This window comes from Bos mutus, chromosome 10 (assembly GCF_027580195.1).
Source record: "Bos mutus isolate GX-2022 chromosome 10, NWIPB_WYAK_1.1, whole genome shotgun sequence".
NCBI lineage: Eukaryota > Metazoa > Chordata > Mammalia > Artiodactyla > Bovidae > Bos > Bos mutus.
In genome coordinates this window covers 69,726,855-69,748,910 of record NC_091626.1, presented here as the reverse complement: position 1 = coordinate 69,748,910, position 22,056 = coordinate 69,726,855, and the positions used below count along the sequence as shown (strand labels likewise).

The 22,056-nt window shown below is 48.2% G+C and overlaps 1 protein-coding gene across 1 annotated transcript; it reads right to left on the bottom strand.

The window, feature by feature from the left end:
• Window positions 1–118: 118 nt before the first annotated feature.
• Window positions 119–20,160, bottom strand: EPB42 (erythrocyte membrane protein band 4.2). The gene is made up of 13 exons (XM_005896148.2): window positions 20,151–20,160; window positions 18,341–18,526; window positions 17,177–17,407; window positions 14,250–14,368; window positions 13,223–13,327; window positions 11,459–11,636; window positions 10,732–10,870; window positions 10,337–10,440; window positions 9,575–9,817; window positions 7,858–8,154; window positions 4,624–4,778; window positions 3,393–3,526; window positions 119–1,650 (listed from the first exon to the last, which is right to left on the bottom strand). The coding sequence occupies exons 1-13, from the start codon at window positions 20,158–20,160 to the stop codon at window positions 1,488–1,490; spliced, it is 2,064 nt and encodes a 687-aa protein (XP_005896210.2). The 3' UTR covers window positions 119–1,487.
• Between the last annotated feature and the right edge of the window lie 1,896 nt (window positions 20,161–22,056).

Here is a 22,056-nt window from a genome sequence, read left to right as displayed (position 1 = left end):
AGCTCAGTTGTTAGGTTTGTTCACCGTATTGAACAGACTTATTTTCCTTATACATATTTATATTGTTTTCTGTTTTGTATTGCCTGTCCCCAAATGTAAGTACAAAATTTTTATAAATCAAAAAAACTTGAATGTATAAGATTATAGAGTTTATATAATATTAAGGGCCTCTTCAGTTAATCCTGCAAAACCATCACCAGTTAATTATATTTTTACATCAGTCTGGAAGATCACGTATTGGAAAGCAAGGTAAACCTGGAAAGTAACATCTTAGAAAGCAGGGTATACAGTGCTATACCTGACTAGGCCTTATGCGTGTTCTGTAGGTCTCCACACTTCTACTGGGCATCCTTTGTCTTGTATAGATGTACTTCATCACATCTGCCCATCTGACATCCCCATGGTCTCTTTAGGTGCAATCAGCAACAGTAGCTGTCCTTTTTTTTATTCCCACCACCCCTTCTTTTTTTTATGTTCACTAATTTGTTATATTTTTTAGATTCCACATGTAAGTGATATCATACAGTGTTTATCTTTCTGTCTGACTTATTTCACTTAGCATAGTAGCCTGCAAGTCCAGCATCCATTCTTTTGAGAGAACTGTGTACTTGAGGCTGAAATTCTTTGAGTCAAGAGTTTTAATTTACTTTCATAAAGTGCCATTCTGTACTTGTTAACAAGTATTACAAAGAAAAGGAACTAAAACCCGAGAGTATCAAAGCAACAAAATGGAAACAATGAAAAAAAATTAACTTTGTACAAAAGGAGTCCAGTTTTTTTTGTAGGTCCTATTTTCTTTATACTTAATAATTGTATGTTTCTCTACTGGACCAAATTCATGTTGTTAACATCACACATCACACTTAATTGTTTAATCTTTCATAATACTCTAATAAGGACTTATCTATAGCTGAATATTGAAGATCATTCTCCACTCAGGTCTTATGCTGTGTATTTTATAACTTTCTTTAGTCATCTTTGGATCTTTAAGGATAATGGTCAGGGATGGCATTGATCAATATAATCTTAGGATTGTCTAAAAATCATATTTTTAGTTAATATTGTCCCATTTCATCAGAAGTATAGAGTGCTTTAATTAGCTTATTTTCCTTACCTAAAAATTAATTATGTATTAATGAATAGTAAATGGTTATGAAAATCCCTGAACTAAAAAAAAATTTACTTATCTGAATACCTTTATGAAGCCTTTTTAAAAAAATTCCTCGAGCCCAATAGTTTGTATTTTAAGACAACTAGTCTTCATAGATGCTTTGAGCTGGGGTGACAGAAATGAGTGCTTTTTCTGTTGATTTCTGAGAATATAAGTTTTTTTGAGGTGGGGAATCTAGTTTTGTTCTTGGTCCTCTCGTGCTCAACCTGAGCAGAGAATCGTTTATCTGATAAGCAAAGTTTCTCTTCCCATCATGCTTAGTTTTAGATTGTAGATTCAGGAGGTGGTTGGGGAAAGTGATGCTGGAGCTGGAAGTTTAAGCTGGAGATTTAGGGGCTACCACCATGACAGTTCTGAAGTTGGTTAGGTTCTGGAACATGTTGCAGTCCATTTCCACAGTGAGCCTCTGGCATCCCACCTTCATTGGCACGAACTTGAGTTGGGTGCGCAAAGTGTTTCTGGGCTGCACCGAATTCACTCTGAAATAGAAGAAAAGAAAAGTCCCAGTGAATGTGATCCTGACCTGCTTACAGAGGTGGACCCTGAAGAAATAAACATGTAAGTACCCAGCTGTTAAAACAGAGGAGGTTTGAAGGGGGTGGAAGGCAGGAGCCTCCATGGTGAGCAGCTGTATGGTTGAGAAACATCCTATTCTAAGGGCTTCCAGGTTGCATCTGTCGTTTCATCACCTGTGACTTCAGTCTGGTCTCATTCTTGGTAATAGTAGGCTTGTGAAACTATGGTTTTAGAAGCCTCATTGCTAACTGCAGTGGGTGTAGTGGGCGTACTGAGATGTCAGGATGCCAGCAGGTGGTGTTTGGAGCCCTGTCGGCACCTTTCTTGTCTACCTGTGGACCTTATGGTGACTGAGCAAATGGTGCAGATTTCTTTTGAGAAGCTTTGCCTTACAATTTATCTGGGCGACCACAGAAGTCTGGTTAAATGCTGGCAGTCCTTCTCTCAACTTATGACCAAGAGTGACTGAGTTTCTTGAGGCTGAGGTGGTAGCTCAACAACCACACAACCTGTCAGGGACCTCGGGCTTGGAACAGGCATCGTGAACTCTAAACTGTATGTGTGTGTTTAGTGGAGGATGCTGTGGACCTCACGAGAGAAGGAGCAATGATTAACTAAGATACTTGCAACATCTAAAGCCAACAAGGTGCTAATAACCTACTTTATACAGGGTTTGTGTGTATGAATATATGTGTGTATATATATACCCACAGGTCAACAAAGAAAAAAGGAACAGCAAAAAAAAAAGTGGGCCAAGTTAAGGAACTATACAGAGGAGGAAATGGAGAAGGCTGATAAACATGAAGAGTTGCAAATTAAAACAATGATGAGATATTATTTTATTCCTGTTAGACTGGATTAAAAGAGAAAATGGTATTGACAAGAGTGGAGGGATGGTAGGAATACAGAAGCTGTCAAGTACTGCTGGACGGAACTGCAGCCAGTCTACAAACCAATCTGATAGCATGTGGTCAAACCAGGTCTTATCCTATGTCTCAGCAACTCCATTCCTGTGTATTTACCCCCCACACATGAATTTTCAAGCAGGTATATAAGGGAATATGTGTATTTATGGTGTCTGAGAGTTGGAGGCACTGTGGAGTGGTGTGGTAGGAAGCAGGGGCATATGTGATGGAGTAATTTGTAGCAGAAACAAGGGACTTGACGTGGATGAGTGAAAAACAGTTCTGAGTGAAATGAATTAGACATAGCATTTATATAGTTTAAAAATACAGGCTCATGAAGCAACAGTACACATTTTACACATACTAAGACAAGGATATGAAGAGTGGTGGTGGGAATAGGAGTAAAAGGAAATGTGTAAATAAAATTCTGTATTGTGTTGTCACTGGTAGAATGCAGCTCTTCCCTTTGATGTTCCCTAACCCCCTCACCTGTGTTCATCAGTAATACCCAGGCCCTCTCTGCATGATCAGGGCCTCAAGCAGCGTGAGGTGCCCAAAGGGCACAGAGCCTCCCTCTGTCCTGTACCCCTGTAAACGTTGGTGGCCCCAGGGAGAGAGAGGCTCTGATCTTTTAGTTCAGCTCTGGCAGGTATCTGCTCTGTCTTCATGGACACAGCAAACAGAGTGTCATCTTGGGTTCCTGCCATTCTTTACCATTTGAGCCACCAGGGAAGGCCAGGTTCCTGCCTTTCTGACAGGTTGAGATACTTCTGTGGGATGAGAAGTTTGTGGTCTCTTACCTGTAGCTCTTCTCTCTATGAACGAGCCCCTTTCCGAAGATGGAGATCACACAGTCTTCCAAGGGAACATCGAGGGGGTTATGGATGCTGACCGAGGCCATCAGGGGCTGATGTTGCTCTGCTGTCTCTGGCATCTGTGGGGGATCCCAAGAGCATGGAGCTGTAGTCACTCCTTCCCTTCCTGGCTACCCTCCCTGAACCCTTTCTTGGTTATTCTCCTATCTCTACCATCCTCACCTAAACTCAACTGCTGACTTCCCTAGCCCTCTACTTGGTCTTCTGTATTTTCTCTCACCCTTGATCCATCACTGATGACACTGATGCTGCCTTTCCTTTACTTGGAAACCTTGGAAGGTTTCCCATTGTTTTAGAATTCAGCTTTGGTTGGCCTTCAGAGCCCTTCACAATCTAACCCCAATCTATCCCAGGCTCATCTGTTCTACCCCTGACTATACCTTAACCGCTGTGGGCAATTTCCCAGCCCCAGCACAGCCCTCAGGCTCCCTCCCTTTGGGCCTCTCTACTCAGTCTTCCATTTGCAATGGCCTTCTCCCTCCTCTGCACTGAAAGCTTACCTATTGTTCAAAGCCTGACTCAAATGCCACCTCCTCCATGAAGCTTTCCCAAACCCCCAGCCGGAAATAGGCCTCTTTACTTCACTTGTGCCAGAGTGACTTTGTTCCTCTGAAAGCTCTGACATAGAAGACCACACGTTGTGACACTCTTGCCCAACTGTAACCCCTTCCAGGGCAGAGACCAAGTCACATTCATTTTGGTCTGGGTACACATGTGGAAAGAGGACTGGACTAAGAGCCCCAAGCCTCTTAAGACAGCCCATTTTTATGATTTGTAGGCAGGATACTTTCCTCATCTGAATAATGGGAAGAGTTCACCTCCCAGGGCTGTTGTTATTAAAAGAAGTAAAATGTGAAAATACATTGGTATTGTATAAAGTGCTAAATGACCATAGGCTATTATTATCTTTGTGAGTTTGGAAGCAGCCACTGAGAAGACTCCCAATTTTAGAAACCTTTACTTAAAGTGGAAAGATTTAAATCTTAGTATCATATATAAGAAATCATCTCTTTCAAGAGAAGGAGCTCTCAACCCAGCATTTCCTGATAGTTTCTTCAGCACGGTCACCTGCTCTGAAGCTTGAGGGGCTCTGTTCTTTGTGAAACGGTGACCTGAAGAGCAGCAAACAGTGATTTGGGGAAGGACCGGTGCCTACCTCTATGGCAAGGTGTGGTCTGCGAATGGCGATGTCTTGCTGGGCAAAGCAGGGAAGGCTGGAGTGCGTTGCCATGGCAGTGAGTCTGAGGAAGGTATTCTCTGGCAGGCTTTGTTCAAAATTGGAGTTGAACAGGGAGGTAGAGATTTTCTTAACTGAAACACGTAACCGGTGGAGTCAGTGCCCTGGAGTGAGTGCATGTGCCCCAGAGACAAGCAGTGGTTTCACACATGACTCCCAAGAGTCAGGGCCTCACTGAAGCCAGAAAGATGCCTCATTCCTCAGAGCAATTTCAGAATGAACTCACTCAAGAACCCACCCAAAAGGACTTCCTGGTGGTCCAGTGGTTAGGACTCTGTGGTCTCAAGGCAGGGGTCCAGGTTCAACCCCCAGTCAGGAAAACAGTTCCCCCATTCCACAACCAAGAGCCCGAATGCTGCAACTAAGACCAGGGGCAGCAAAAAACAAACAAACAAAACCCACCCAAGACCAACATCACCATCATGAGCACAACACATTTGGTAGACCACCTCCACAGGGCTCTGGAAAGGGCCCTGTGAACTACAAGTGGAGCCTCAATCTCCTTGTCTAGTAATACCACCTAGGTGGGACGGCTTCTGGTTCATGAGACAGTTGTTAAGTGCTGGCCTCAGACCTGCCACGCCATCATGGCTGAATATATGCTTGCTTGGTCCCCTCCCCTTCCCTGCTTCTGTTCTTTTCCGTTTGCAGAGAAAATGAAGCCACCCTTCGTTCCTCACCACTGCCTCCAGGGTGAGGCCCCCTCTGTGCCCAGATCCTGTCTTCTGCTTTTTAAATCAGTGTTCCATCCCAGCCTCATTGCTGCTTAGCTGTGTAACTGTGGGCAATTTATTTAACTTTCTGTGTTTTGGTCTCCTCATCTTTTGCGGGGATGATAATGGTTCCTGCCTCATAAGGTCATTATGAGGATAAGTGAGATAATGCATACAGAACACTTAGCATCATGTTTGCCAAAAATAAGTGCTCAATAAATGTGAGCTATAATTATTCTAGTTGTGTCTCATTTCCTCAAAGGTTGCACCATCGGTTATAACCCATCTCTCCTGAGGCTTCGTCTTTTTCTCCCTATGAATTCTTCTTCAGCATATAAGCAGAAGAGGGAGCAGAACCTCCCTCTCCCGCGTTTCCCTGTCTGCCACCCAGCCTCTTTTCTTTTTCCATCCATTCTTCCTGAAAGGACTGCATACCTTGTCTCACCTCCTCAGCTCTCAGTCAGTTTAAGCCCCAAGAACCTATTGCTTCTCCATCAGACCTCTCTGTCAGTAGAGGCTTTCCAGCCTTGACCTCTCACAGCCTCTCCACTGGCCATGCTGGGCTCCCCCTTCTTCTCTTTGACTTAGTCTCTCACTCTGCTGTCTCCCTGTCTGGTGTCTACATGCTGGTGCTGCCTGGGTTTCCTCCTCGCCCTCTCATTTTCTCTCAGTCCTTCTCCACTCTCCCCTGCGCCCATCCAGGACTTTATCTAGAATACCAGGTTTAGGTTTCCAGCTGCCTACTGCCCATCACAGCTCAGATGTCTTCTGGGATTTCAAACCCAACATGCAACAAACAGAACGCATCATCTTTCTCCCCAAACCTGTTCTTTCCCATTGGCCCTACTTTAGAGGCTCACCCAAACTGGAAGCACCGTCTAGCCACATACACAAGTCCAATCTAGCCCACTTCTATAATATGACTTCATTTGAAAAGTTCTGCTAGTTTACTTTGTCCTTCAATTTTTTCAAAACCTTCCAACTTCTAATCTGTGGTTGTTGGATACACATTAGATACACCTTGGAATCATATGGGAAGCTTTAAAAATTCCCAATGCCAAGCCACACCCCAAGTCAATTATAACAGACTCTGACCGAGAGACCTAGGAATCAGTATATTTGAAGTTCTCCAGGTGATTCAACATACAGACAAGGTTGAGATACATGACTCTAATATGACCCCTTCCATTCCATTCTACCAAAAGTTCTTTTTCAAAAATGAATTTCTAATCCCATTGACTCCTCTGGTTAAAACCTTTTACCAGCTCCCCATTGCCCAGAGAATAAAACCCAAACTCTTGAGCTGCATCTACAAGCCACTTCAAGATCTGGCCCAGTCTGGCTCTCATGCAACTCCCCCACTCCACTCCTCCCACTCTTGGAAAGGGAACAGAGTAGAAAGACTGGAGACAGGGGGACCAGTCAGGAGGTTGCTGCAATCATGTAAACAAGCTCTATTCCACTGATTCTCTTGCCTGCACATTGGAGTCACCCAAGGACTTAACAATATTTTTGATGTTTGGGTCAAATTTCTGACTTAATTGGTCTGGGGTGCAGGCTGATCATCAAACTTCCCCCAGGTGGTTCTTATGTGCAGCAAAGTTGGAGAACAGCTGCTCTGCTGCTGCTGCTGCTAAGTCACTTCAGTCGTGTCCGACTCTGTGCGACCCCATAGACAGCAGCCCACCAGGCTCCCCCGTCCCTGGGATTCTCCAGGCAAGAACACTGGAGTGGGTTGCCATTTCCTTCTCCAATGCATGAAAGTGAAAAGTGAAAGTGAAGTCGCTCAGTCGTGTCCGACTCCTAGCGACCCCATGGACTGCAGCCCACCAGGCCCCTCCATCCATGGGATTTTCCAGGCAAGAGTACTGGAGTGGGTTGCCATTGCCTTCTCCGAACAGCTGCTCTAGTCCAGGGAATTTCAACTCTAGAATAACACAGGGAGCTCTGAAAAATTCCAGTGCCTGGATCCGGCTCCAGATCAATTACATAAGAATCTTAAGGAGGAGGAAGAACCTGGGCCTATGTCCCTTCTGCCTGGAAAGCTCACGACTCACTTCTCTGACACTGCCTTACTCATCCTTCAAGACCCAGGGCAGCCTGATTTACCTGGGGGCAGCCTGCTCCTGCCTGGGAGAGATTCTAATTCACAATTGTACTGCATTTACCTCGTCAAACACTTCTTACACTGCTCCATAGTCTGTTTATTCAAACGACTACAATCAGAATTGTGGGTTTTGTTTTTCCCGTGTGAAGCTCAGTAAATATGTATTGAATGAGAGAGAGAGAGAGGGAGGGAGGGAGGGAGGGAGGGAGGGAGCGGGCACATCAGGAACTAGAAACCATGTCATCGAATCTGCAGGGGTTGCTGTATGGCTGCTGCCTGCTCAGAGTGGAAGCCGGGCGTGTAGAGTGTTGGGAAGGAATCACAGATAGTTACCTGAGTTGGCACTGAGTATAAGGACAAAATTCTTCCTCCAGAGCTTGGCAGCAAGGACGCCATTGTAGTACATTGCCTGCAGCCCAATTGCCAGCTGCACTTCCTTCTCCTGGTCAGTGGGGTTTAACAAGTTCAAAGAGATCTCTACGTTCTTTCCCAGGGCTAGGGAACTCGGTGCTTTCAAAAAGAGATGTAGAGGATCATCAGTCTCACAACAAGGAGGATAGATGCCATCATTCTTGTGTTTCATTCTGTATTTCTGGACTTTCTCCAGCACCATTTTTTCTTGAGAAGATCCTGAAGAATGAAATAAACAAAGCAGGCCTCTTACCCAGCAGGTATAGACCCTTCTAATAAAAGCTCAGGATTAAGGTTCATTGACCCACTACTGCTCAAATTTGCCAAGGCCACAAGAGCCTTGCAAACCTCTTGCACCACATGTAGCTAAAAAAAAAAGGTTTGTGTTAGACAAACTCACCACAGATACAGTGTGTCTCTTCCAAGTCACTCAGGGGTCAAGTTCTTCAAGTACTATGACTTTGCCCCTTGAATGGTGGGAGAGCTAGTTTTTGTACAAGTTGCAGGAACTTGTATTTTCCTAAGTGAAGGAGTTTGGACTTATTCCAAGGGAAATGGAGGCCATGGAATATTCTGGAGCAGGAATATTCTGTAACATAAATATATTTGTGTCCTGGGAAGCTCATTCTTGAAACTGTAAGTTAGAGATGGAATAATGATGGGGAGACTGGAGGCAGGGGTCCAATTAGGAGGCTACTATCATACTGTAGAAAAGAGATGATGAGGCCCTGGGTGACCTGCAGGCATTGGGGAAGGAGATGAGGAGATGGGTGTGAGGGTACCATGGGAGGCTCAAGAACAGGGCAGGCTTTCTTGCTTGGACAAATGGGTGGACAGCGCAGCAGTGCGCTCTAATAACTAATATGGAGGGGAATACACAGGGAGGTTGGGGAGTGTTGGAGGACAGCAGGAAGGAGAGAGTATTTCCTGGCAGCTGGGCTTGTTTTTTGTTTTGTCTTTGGCCATGCCACATGTGACATGTGGGGTCTTAGCTTCCCAACCAGGGATTAACCCCCTGCAGTAGAAGTGCAGAGTCTTAACCATTGGACCACCAGGGAAATCACCTGGGCTTGGTATTAAGTAGCCTGTTCCACAGCAGTGGTTCTCAGCTGGGGACAATTTTGCCCCCAGGGGACATCTGGAAATGTCAGGAGACATTTCTGGTTGTCACAACTGGCGGCGGTGGTTGAGGAGGGGCTGGCATCTAGAGGATAGAGACCAGGAAGGCTTCTGAATGTCCCAGGTTGCACAGCCTCCCAGATAGCAAAGATATCTGGTCCAAAATGTGAGTAAAGTCAAAGAGGGTTGAGAAGTCCTGTTTCATGCGATGGGGAAAGGACTGCATGTCTCCCTGGCCTGCATGTGTCTGGCCCATTCCTTTCTCTCTGTTGCTGTTTGGGGCCCTCCTCTGCCCGGTGCGTGCATGCTACATTGCTTCAGTAGCATCAAATTCTTTGCAACCCCACAGACTGTAGCCACTCAGTCTATCCATGGGATTTTTCTGGGCAAGAAAATGAGTGTGTTGCCATTTCCTACTCCAAGGGATCTTCCTGACCCAGGGATAGAACTGGCATCTCCTGCATTGGTGGGCAGATTCTTTACCTCTGAGCCACCCAGGAGGCCCCCCACTGCCTGATACCTTCAGGATACTTGTAGTTCTGTGTGATGTCCTCATGGCGGTCACAGTCCACATTCTTGGTGCTGATATTATTGCCAAAATACTTGGTGTTGCAGTCAGTCAACTCCAGTGTCCCGTCCTCATGGCACTTCCAGACCACACATGAGGCATTTATTGAGGCAAAAATGTCTGATGCTGCAGGGGTCAGCCACACTATCCCCTCCTTGACGGCTCTGACTGGGACCAGATCACAGGCCTCCAGGACTGAGGGAGAGAAATGTCAATGAGTGAGAGGAATCATACCCAGACCTTGGCTTTGGTCAGAGCAGCAAAACCTCTGTTCCCATCCTAATGCCCTATTGCCCCTCCACTGGAATCAAGGTCAGAGGTGGGCACTAGGCAGGGTTTCTGAGAGGGCACAGCTGAGGGGAAGCTCACTTTTAGTGACATAACTTTTTGGTCATGGTCTATGGCAGGTGCTCTCTTGGACAAGACCTCAGAGTTACAAAGTACATGGGAGTTCCTAAGCCAGCTTGACCACAGACATGACAAGAGGAGGTTACCTTTGTTGAACACTTCCTATGTACCGGGCTCTGTGACTGTTCTGTTCCTGGGGGGCCTTGGGCCAGCATCCCACCGCTCACTATCAGTCCTGCCACCACTTCTGTTTTAGGGGCTGCAGACCTGCTATGGACCACCTGCTGCCCGTTTCCTCTCCAAGGGACTCCTTGTACTCTTGCAGCTCTGGGAACCTGGTGGTCCTAGGCCCACCCCAGGCTTTACCTTCACCTCCTTTAAGAGCACTTGGGTATAGAATCTGCCATCCGTCATAAACCTCAAGCAGATCAGGCCGGGCCATCCAGCACTCGGTGGAAGTCTGGAAGATCCTGAAGCAAAGGGAACAATACAAGTGGGGGGCAAAAGTCCTGAAGCAGTCCTAGAGATGACAGAGCTGCGACTAAGTGGATGGGAGGACGCTGTGTAAGAGTGGTTCCAACACTCCCAGGAAGGGGCGTGCATCTCACATTCACCCTGACCTTCAGAATCCTGCCTTTCGGAGTCCTGAAGGCCTATTCAAAGCAGGGCTACTTGGGCTGGGAGGTTCCCATGGATGACAGCCTGCGGGTTTGGAGCCCTGTCAGGTCTAGGACTTCATCCACCCCCTTTGGGCTTCTCACCAGGCTCTGCCTCTGTTGTCTTCTCCATTCTGAAGCCCCTCCTCGTTGTAGTACTCGTTTACCAGCAGGTCCCCGCCCGTGCCCTGGGCTGAGGTGAACGTGGTAACAACTCGGGCAGGGATTCCCAGGCCTCGCAGCACTGCATGGAAGTGGGCAGAGGGTCAGGGCACCAGAGGGGCTGGGATGCGGGGATGGGGCCTATGGCTAGCATTCTCCGTGTCTCCTCTGGACACTAGGCACGTTCATGGTCTTAAATGCCGGGTGACATTGTGGAAAGAGAAGGGGCACAGGAATTGACACCTGCCCGACCTCGCTATATGAAGGCCAAGTAATGAGAAGCAGACAAGTTACACAGCGGGTGGAGTACACAGCAGTGGGAGGCTTCAACAGAGCGCTGGGACTGGCTTTTCTGGGGCAGAGGCAGGGAGGAGCTTTGGGGAGTTTGGGAGCAGAGCTCACCAGATGGGCCCAACTTTGCTGAATCTGGGAAAAGGAGCAGAAGCTGGTTGGGAGGAGTGGCTGGGGAAAAGCCATCTTAGCCAGATGGTGCATGGGAAGCAATCACAGGTGTGGTGGAGGTGGGGGAATGCTGCGGAGTTGGAGGCAGTGGCTGCTTTTGGAGATGTCATGGGGCAGCGGGTACTGGGCAACCCAAGAAGCAAGGCAGACACTCTGTGTGGTAGCCAAGGTGACTTGCCTGGGTGTGGCAGGCAAGTCTGCTCTGTACCTGTGCAAGCAACAGCTGCCAACACCCAGGCCTGACCCTCGTACACAGGCCTCCCATGACCAGTGACCCACTGTCGCAGGATGGGCGCACTGCCCCGGCGCTTGTTCAGCAAGGCCCTTTCCTCTGTAGTCTGGATCTTCGCAGTGGGCAGGACAGACTTCTCCTTAAGAATGTGCAGCTGTTTGGGGGAAACGTGTGGATGTTTATGGGGGTGGGTAGGGAGGGCTCGGGTTTCTCAGGTGGCGCTAGTGGTAAAGATCCCGCCTGCCAATGCAGGAGATGAAAGAGACATGTGTTCAATCCCTGGGTGGGGAAGATCCCCTAGAGGAGGGCATGGAAACCCACTCCAGTATTCTTGCCTGGGGAATCCCACAGGCAGAGGAGCTTGGTGGGCTACAGTCCATAGGGTCACAAAGAGCCGGACACGACTGAAGTGACTTAGCATGCCCGTAGCGAGGGCTCATTACAGCTCTCCAGGCATGGTGAACAGATCACTTGTATGGAAATCACCTGGAACTTGTTAAACCTGTATGTTCCTGGGCCCCACCCTCATCCACTGGGATCATGTCTGGGAACTCTCCTTTTTAACAAGTCCTTCAGAAGCGGGGGTTCATGAGCCATGAAAGTGTTAGTTGCTCTGTCGTATCCGATTCTTGTGACCCCCTGGACTGTAGCCCACTAGGCTCCTTTGTCCATGGGATTCTCCAGGCAAGAATACTGAAGTGGGTTGTCATTCCCTTCTTCAGGGGATCTTCCTGACCCAGGGGTTGAAACCTGGATTGAACCCAGGTCTCCCGCATTGCAGGTGGATTCTGTACCGTGTGAGCCACCAGGGAAGCCCATAGTGGCAAATGAAACTCAGGACACGAGAGCAGCAGGAGGGCTCCCCCTCGCTGGAGGCTTTCACTGTTCCTTGGTCTGCCTGGCCCTGATTCTTCGAGTGTTTGCACCTGGGACCTTGAGGCCCACGTTTCCTCCTCCTCGCAGGCTAGCCCTGTCCCTCACCACCTCCTCAGAGGAAAGGACTGAGCCACATGAGGAAATAGATAGCACATTACTCCTGTGAGAGAACTTTTTAAGGAATGGCACCTCACTCCAGTACTCTTGCCTGGAAAATCCCATGGATGGAAGGAGCCTGGTAGGCTGCAGTCCATGGGGTCGCTAAGAGTCGGACACGACTAAGCGACTTCACTTTCACTTTTCACTTTCATGCATTGGAGAAGGAAATGGCGACCCACTTCAGTGTTCTTGCCTGGAGAATCCCAGGGACGGTGGAGCCTGATGGGCTGCCGTCATGGGGTCACACAGAGTCGGACACGACTGAAGTGACTAAGCAGCAGCAGTAGCAGGAAAGGACCAAGCCACCTTCATTGGAATAATTTAGAAATGAAAACAAGTTCCTTTGACTGCCTTATCACCAACCCATGGGTAAGATGGAACTGACCCCCTTCTTCCCAGGGACCTAAGCTCCCTGTCAGGGCTGAGGGTGAGGAGGCAGGGAGAGGGAGGTCTCAAGGAAACCCAGGTCAGTTTTAGTCCTCGCTGGCTTATGACCTGAAGGAGGACACCTTCCTGTCATTTCTCTCCCCGCTGGATGCTACTGTCTGCCCCTCCTCACTCAGATCCTTCTCCAGGGACTGTCCCCTGCACTCTGGGAAGAGGGGACCATTCGTGAGTAAAAAACTTCTGGGGCCCTAGACGGGGCAGCTCTGGCAGAGGACTGCTGTCTCATCTCCTCCCCCTCCCCACCCCGTCCTCACTCACCAAGGCGCCCAAGACTCGGGCCACATGCACGGGGTTGCCCCACTTCTCCACCTGATTGTCCACGGTCAGTAAGCTCAAGCCAAGGTCGATGACATCCTCCTCGAGCTGTAAGGACCACACAGGGCCACGCATGATGGAGGGTGTGCAGTCAGCCACTCCTCCCCCAAGTCAACCCCGTCCCCTTGTCCTTCTCCTTGACTCAGGCTCCACTCCTTCCTGCCGTGTTCCTGAAGAAGTTCTCGCTTTTCCCTCTGCCCCAGGGCCCAGCACCTCAGCCTTTTGTCTCTTCTGTTGTCTGACTGCTGATAGTGTGGGCTTTTGAGCACCAGGGCTCTGTCGAGTCCTTTCATTTCTACAGTTTTTCACGTAATTTGCTCCCACAGCTCCTAACAGGGCTGTCCCTGTGTGGGGGTGGATAAAATGGCAGCTTCTGCTCTGGAGGAGCAGAAGTGAGGAGTGAGGGAGACATGCGGCCACTTAGGCTACAGATCTCAGCAATGTGGCTGGGGCTCTAGAAGAGATGCCAACCCAGGGAGCACAGTGGAGAGTCACTCTGCCCCTGGGGGCTGGGAAAACTTTCAGAGGGCCTTAAAAGATGGGCAGGCATTTTCCAGGTGGTAAGTGAGGGAAGGTATTCCCGGAAGAGGGAACATTCAGCCTGCACAATCGAGGGATGACCAGGAGCTGAAGCGTGGAGTTAGAGGGGGGCGGGTGCTCTTGGGGAAAGGGAAGCAGTGGCCTGGCTGTGAAGAGTCTTATGTGTCAAGCCAGGGGATTTGGTTTCTATCCTGTAGATGGTGAGGATTTAACAGAGGCTTCATCTGCATGGTCTTTAGGAAGATAACTCTGGTGGTTGAGGAGGATGGTCTAGTGTGGCCTTGAGGGGACCGAGGTACCACGTGGCTGAACTTGCATGAAGAAATGGCCTCATGACCAGAGGCTTTGGATTGGCCCAATCTGTTTGGCTTGAGCACTGAAAATTATGGGGTGATCACTGTCTCCCCACCTTCCCTGGAGGGCCCCGTACCTGGCCAAAGTCCCAGGGCTCGGCCTGGATGCAGTCAGCTGTGCCCAGGAAGATGAGGCCATTTTGGTTCAGCAAGTACTCCTTGCGCTGAGCTTCATTCCCCAGGAACACAGCATCCTCTGGAGAGAAGCAGGCAGGGATGAGGGACTGTAGGATGCTAGGTGTGCCGTCCATCTCCAGGCCTTTGCCCTCCCTGCCTGGGTGAGATTCTGCTGCAGGCCTTCCCTTCAGCTTCAGGCCTGGCAGAGACTGTGAAGGAAGCCCCTCTTTTCATCCCATACTGGGACCAGGCCTCCTCTCTGGTGAGAGTGGGGAAGGGGATGAGAGTCCCTGGGTCAGCCACAGTGGCTTTCATGGCCAGCCAGCAGACAGGAATAAGCCAACCTTAAAAGGCCTACTGGTTCCCAAAGAAACCTGCTCCTGAACCAAGAGCATTTGGCAACAGGCCAGGGGGCTTCCCAGGGGGGCTGCTATGTCTCTCCCACAAGTTCAACCAGAAAAAAAAGTGTTTCAGAAAAACCAAACAGGTTGACAGATGTGAGCAGAAGGGAAGACAAGTAGGGTTGGAGGGAGAATGGGGCTGTGTGTGTGAGGGAACAGTGGGAGCCACCCGGCGTGTCCAAGGGGGTCTAGAACTCCTGTGGGCTCTTCCTGCTGCCTCTCCTAGTATCTTCATTGAAGGGTTGCCTGGGAGTCATGAAGTGGGTGGGGGTTTTAAGGAGGCCATCGCCTACTCTAGGAAGCTGGGAGCAGCTGGCAGACCTACTCTGTTTTTCGGGTGTCTCTCTCTGCCTGTTGTTGGGGGTGAAGTAGGGGCTGGTTGGACTGGTTCCTGGAGCCTAGAATGAGAAGAGGATTTCCAAACCATCCTCCAAGCCATCCAACTAGGATGAGGGTACTCAAGATAACAGAACACTGGGATATTAGATATCAGGAAGCCCTGAAAAACCTTGGACAGAAAATCACAGAATCATGTGCCCAAGGAGTCCTGGGCCCCTGCCCCTTCATCCTGAGTACTATCTGTGAAGTCAGCTGGACATCATCTCTTTGGAAATTGCTTCAAAGCGAGGAGTTTGGCCCGGGCTCTGCAGGCTTTGGGAAGTACATTATCAGAGCATAGGTATCACCCTTCTTCTTCGCTTGGGTGCATCCCCTCCCCTCTTTATAAAGCTTCCTGCTTATGAATAGGACTTTGACTTTCACTATAGGGCGTAAAATTTCCTTTTGAATCCAGAAGGGCCCCATCTTCAAGTATGGTAAGATGAGACTGAGTCCCAGAAAATCTCTGAAAATCTCTAACTCACCTCCCAGATGGGCAGTGCCAATACTTCACCCCTGGCCAGACAGACACCTCACCCCATAGAGAGGCCTTCCCTCACTGGTCCCAACAAGCCAGGTGTGGAGACAGGAATCCTGGCATAGAGTCAAGACTGTGAGCTCCCTCTGAACCAAGGCCTGTTCCGGAACTGTATTTCTGCATCTATGCTCAGGTTGTCAGGGCCTAGCTCTGGGTGTGCGCTCAGTCAATGAGGCAGGTACAGTAAAGCCTCAGTTTTGGAGGGAAATGGCTTGAGGGTCTTTCTGGCAGTATGTGGAGAGCCATGGGCCCTCGCTCAGCTGAAGGGGCCTTGAATCCACACTCACCCACATGGGGCAAGGGCACCTCAGTGGACACTAGTTCTCCTCCATTGTTCCACCTGCCAACCCCCTTGGAGCAGGAATGAAGGGCCTGGATTGAGGACAGACAGGGCTATCTGAAGGAGGGGGCCACCCAAGGACTCCAGGCTGGGCAAGTGAAGTGGAGACAGGGAGTTACTGGGACTCAGGTGCTGTATAGGAAGGCCATCAAGCCCTGGGATTCAGGGGCTTCAGGGGAGATTTCTTCTACTTCCCCTTGTTCCCAGCCCTGCCTCATAAGGAGGCCCCCCTTTGGGCTGGCAGTGAACTCGTGAAAGGAAAAGGCTTGTCTGGGGGTAGCAAGGATGGGCAAACAGGAAGAAACTGTTTTCCTCTCAATAACTGTTCAGGCAGCCCAAAGGATTAAGGTGGGGTGTGGCGGATTCAAAAAGGAAGACTCAGTCTTCAGAATGGGAAAGAAGAGGAGATGTTCTCTTGGTTTTCATTTGGGGCACGTCAACCACGTCTGACGACTTTTCTAGATTAAATAGTCCTGACAGCTAGGGCTGAGCTTTGCCAGAGGTGGCCACCGGCTGGGCCTCAGGAGGCTGCCTGACCCCAGGAAAGTCCATCCAGAGGCTGCTGAGCTAGGGAGACTGGTTGCTAATTTGCTGCTCTAGGCAGGTATTTGGATGGGTCATGATGGAGAGAGAGAGTCTATAGTAAGGACAGAACTAACAAATAGAAAGAAGCAAGAAGGAAGATTTACAGTGAAGTTAAACTGAAGCTTTGGGTCCCTCACCAGCACAGAACCCCACTTCAAGTCAGGGGGGACCTAAGCAATTCAAAATTCTATGTTCTTTTTCTTAAAGAGGATCCCCCAAATTAATTAAAAACTCAGGTCCCGCAAAACCTGGATTCACCATGCAGACAGACTATGGAAGCCAAGGGAGGGATCAGAGAAACCTGTCCTGCAGGCCCCCTCTTATCCTGAAGTCCTTTCCGGCTCTCGGCCCCTATCCTGCTATCACAGAGGGGAGTTCTTCTAGGGTCACCTCAGTGAGTCTCAGCTCCTGTGACTAAGTAGCCTGAGCCAGGACTAGACTAGCCTCTGCTCTCAGTGAGAAGCTCTGGGCTTCTTCCATCAGGTGACACCAAGTCAGGACCCAGGGTCTGAGAGGCTGTTCATCCAGGGAGCAGTTTCCACAGTGGCTAAGTACCTGTGCTGTTCTAGAGGGAGCTGTCCCGTGGGGCCCCAGCTCCAAGGCCTTGAATCTTGTGCAGCCCAGGCTGACCCAGGTCCAACTCACCTCGATTCCAGGGGTTAAAGAGCAGTGTGAACTGGCCCAGGCATTGTTTCCTGCCCGAGATCTGCAGCAGGAGTGAGTAGTGGCCAATGATAGCATCTGCAGGTGTGGTCACAGAGATAGTCCAGGACTGGTCATCTCTCTCCTCCACCATTGCACTCCACCACTTCCGGTCCCCCAGACTGGAAACTGAGAACGTGGCTTGGGTCCCATTGGCCTTGGAAGGCTGCTTTCCTGCAGTCACACAGAGATGAGCTGGTCATTTGGACCCCTTGGCCACAACTCAGAGTAACAAAAGGAAGTATCACAAAACTGAAGTAAGTGAAAATTAGATTTGGAGGAGAATGAAAGCCACCCATCAAGGAGTGGGGGTCAGAAAAGGGTGAGGGAGAGCACAGGTCTTTAGCACCCATGAACACCTAGAAAAGGCTCATAGTGTATAACATGGGTGTCTTATCTCCTTCACTGGACTGATGTGAGGTCTTAATGAGATATTGCAAGTAAAGCCCTTGGCTCAAAATCTGACATGTAGTACAGATTCAGCAAGTAGTAGAAATTAAGTGTTATATTTAGCCTAGATTAAATCCCATTCAGGCTTTTCTACAAAACTGATATTATCTATGCAGCAGAAAAACTCCTTAGTGTTAATGCAGCCAAGCAACTTCTGAATCATGATAAATGCTACTTATTATGCATATTATCGGGCTTCCCTGGTAGCTCAGCTGGTGAAGAATCTGCCTGCAATGCAGGATACCCCGATTTGATTCCTGGGTCGGGAAGATCCACTGGAGAAGGGATAGGCTAGCCACTCCAGTATTCTTGGGTGGCTCAGATGGTAAAGAATCTACTTGCAATATGGGAGACCTGGTTTCGATCCCTGAGTTGGGAAGATACCCTGGAGAAGGGAATGGTTACCCACTCCAGTATTCTGGCCTGGAGAATTCCATGGACAGAGGAGCCTGGCGGGCTACAGTCCATAGGGTCACAAAGAGTTAGACACGAATGAGCAACTTTCACTTTCACTTGCTTGCATATTATCTCATCCTCACAGAATTTCTTGAGGCCCAGGTGCAGTGCAAGCCAGTTGCCCCTTGGTTCCCTGAGGTGGGGCTGGAGAAAGAACCCCCTAGTCCTACTGCCAATGGAGTTGAAGTCAGTCCCACTCACCAGTTTGTGCAATGAGGGCTACCTTCTTCAGGGCACGCAGAAATGTGTGCACTGGAGCCTGAAAGTGCAAGCTGATGGTGAAGGGCTGCCCCCGCCTCACGAAGAGCCGCTGGGAGCTGATGTCATTGGTGTGGTGCTCTGCGTTGTTTCTCGCTGCCTGGAAGTCGCAGCTCTTGATCCCCAGGCCTGTTGTGGAAAGAAAGAAATCCTGGAGACTAGGTAAATGTGACAATGTCAGTAAAAGCAGAGACCCTGAAGTCAGAGATGCAGGGTTCAAATCCTTGGCTCAACTTACTAGCTGTGCTGTCTCAAGTGAGTAGCTTAACCACTCATCCTCAGTCTCCTCTTTCTCAGAATAACCATCCTCCTTGTAGGGTTGGGAAAAGCAAATGAGGTAATGTACATAATATTCTCAGCCCGTGTCAGACACATAGTAAGTCCCTGTTACTACTATTAATAAGAACGATGCTTGTTCTCATTGTTGACCTCCTTTTCTGGTCCCAATTCAAAAGCAATGAATAAAATCCAGAATTTTGCTCACCCGTACTCATTTTTGTCTAAGAACACAATGATCATTTTTGGAGCTAATTTTGAAGTCACTAATTGAGTCCAATTCTTTTGTTTTACAAGTGAGAAGAGTGAGGCGCAGAGAGCAGCTCACTAGAGATTGTGTGTGGCTTTCATCTAAAGGCTCGTAAAACCCACAGTACCATGCAGCCCAGAAAAACCCTACAAGGAGGGGGCCTGTGAGTATTAAGACGTTCTCCCAGGCAATTCTCACTTTATAACAAGAATTTGTAAATATGCTAACACAGGTTAAGCTTTCTGCATGCTCTGCTTCTGCCTGTTTCTCTGCTTGGTGTCTGTCTCTGTCCCTTTTAGTTGGATTCCCTGACTGTGCTGTGCTCTGCTGTACTAAGTCGCTCAGTCATGTCTGACTCTTTGTGACCCTGTGGACTGGTGTCCATGGGGATTCTCTAGGCAAGAATAAAATAGTGGGTTGGTATGCTCTCCTCCAGGGGATCTTCCCAACCCAGGGACTGAACCCAGGTCTCTGGCATTTAGGTGGATTCTTTTACCATCTGAGCCACCAGGGAAGCCCTTAATACTGGAGTGGGTAGCCTATCCCTTCTCCAGGGGAACTTCCTGACCCAGGAATTGAACCCGGGTCTCCTGCATTGCAGTTGGATTCTTTTTCAGCTGAGCTACCAGGGAAACCCTGGTTTCCCTGACTCCTGCCTCCCTTCTCTCCCACTTAGCTTTGAGGCTATGACACCCTCATGCTTTCCCAGGTTGTCTACCAGATGGACCACAACCCAGTGAAAATAGTCATGTTAGGATGATGCTGGGATAAGAGTATAAATCTGTTTAACCACCATCACCACCTTACCACCGTCATCACAACTATGACCAATTTATCACCAACAACCCAGTCAATTGTCACTCCATAGCCACACCCCCAGCACCACACCACCATTGCACCCATCACCACTTCCCACCATAACCCACCTCTATCATCTCCGCTGCTGCCAGCACCAAATACTACCTTCCCCACCAGAGTCACACAAACACTACCTCCCCTACCACCAGCACCAGCGACCAGCTTGCACACTTTTGATCCTCCATCATCAGCACTATCCGTTTACTATTCTCCCAACATAGCCCTACAACCACCACCTCCACCACTATTAGCATCCCTAACACCTGCAACCATCATTGCTCATCATCACCTCCTGCTTATTTTAATGAAAGCATGATAGAGAAGCTACTGAGAGCCCAGTAAGCCCTGTGGAGAGCTGGCTTGGCTCACCTTGTCCCATGGCTACAGACCGCTCTTATCCACTTGGCTACTGGAAATGCTGTCTTAAACTGTTGCTCTGAGCTCCCTCTCTGAATCTGTCTTCCAGACAGGAAATGATGATGGGCGCTTTTGTTGGCTTAAGAATCTGTAAAGAGTGGCATTTCCTTCTACTCCACCTTGTGTTCCCCACATGTTTGTCTTTCCTGCTCCCTCCCCTCTGGTATCTCCTGGACCAGCTGCTGGAGTTCCCCGTTCTCGTTTATCTCTTGTACCAGGAGGCCCAGACAGGGTTATATCTGGCAGGCTCGAATGGGAAGTGAATTGCAGGGGGAATCTGCCAGTTGGAGAAGCCCAGATAAATGTAAAAGCCTCTAGCTTCTGGGGCCTCAAGAGACCCTCAGAGTTATTACCTGGATGACACTGGAAGACTCTGGAAGGAGGTCCATATCCAACTTCAGATTCAGGCCCTAAACATATCTTGGGCTTTAAGTTGTTAGATGTTCACCGACCTTTCTGATAATAGAGAGAGAGCATGTGTGTCTGGGATTCATCTGTGTGAAAGAAATTAGGGGGTAGAATTTGTTGGTGAAAAATAAATGTCCAAAGAGCAGAAGCAAGAACTGTGGCTCTTCCAAGCATGCTGGGTCTGCCCACCTTGATCAGAGAAGGTTGGGCACTCTGTTGTTTTTCCTATTACCACTTGTTTTGTCGACACAGGAGAGGATCTCCTACTTGGTTCTCTTTGGCTCCCAGGTTTTATCTGGGCTTCTGAGACTGTGTCGTCACTACAAGCTCTCTCAGACACAGCTGGACTGGCCTGCGCATGTATGGCATGTCTATAGAAGGATATAGAAGAAACTACAAGGACCGTTGTTTGCCTATTGGGAGGGGAGCTTCGAAATGGATATAGGAATGTGATTTTTCTGCTGTTTACTGGTTTATACTTTTCAAATTTTGAACCATTACCCATGAAAAATCTCGTTATGCAAAAAAAGAAGCTATTGCTTCTCACTCTTACCAAAAAAGATTCTTCATGAGAAATGAAAAGGGAATTTTTCTTATTATTTGAAGATATAATTTTTACCTGGAAAATGTGAATCTACTGAAAAATGATAATAGGAGACAAGATGATTTAGTGAGATTATCTTAAGTTTAATGCATTCCCAGTAAAAATACCAGCAAGTTTTCCCCCTGAAACTGAAAAAGCTGATTCTAATGTTCAAAAGTAAATTTCTAAAAGATCTAAAATATGATCTGAAAAGATCTAAAGTTTAATGATCTAAAAAAAAAAAATCTCTCATTAGAAATGTAGTATGGCCAGGCTTCCTAGATATTAAAATATATTATGACAGTACTGTAATTAAAAAAGTAGGTAGACCAAAATGTATGTATTAAATATGTACTAAATGTGGCAATTAAGTAGGAAAGATAAGAATTCATTAGTAAATGGTTTGGGGGTAATTAGCTTCCCAAAATAAAGTTTGTTTGCGACTTTGCACAATACACTTCAATTCCATCAGCAGGTGCATGGATAAGAAAGCTGTGGTACATATACACAACGGAGTTATTACTCAGCCATTAAAAAGAATACATTTGAATCAGTTCTAATGAGGTGGATGAAACTGGAGCCTATTATACAGAGTGAAGTAAGCCAGAAAGAAAAACACCAATACAGTATACTAACACATATATATGGAATTTAGAAAGATGGTAACGATAACCCTGTATGTAAGACAGCAAAAGAGACACAGATGTATAGAACAGTCTTTTGGACTCTGTGGGAGAGGGTGAGGGTGAGATGATTTGGGAGTATGGCATTGAAACATGTATAATATCATATATGAAATTAATTGCCAGTCCAGGTTCGATGCATGATACAGGATGCTTGGGGCTGGTGCACTGGGATGAGCCAGAG

Bases quoted from the DNA above. Each gene is read 5' to 3' on its own strand.
- EPB42 (XM_005896148.2), bottom strand. The intron at 8,155-9,574 runs GTATCAGGCAGT...TTCATTCTTCAG, and splicing joins GAACTACAAGTATCCTGAAG to GATCTTCTCAAGAAAAAATG. The intron at 4,779-7,857 runs GTAACTATCTGT...TACGTGTTTCAG, and splicing joins TATACTCAGTGCCAACTCAG to TTAAGAAAATCTCTACCTCC.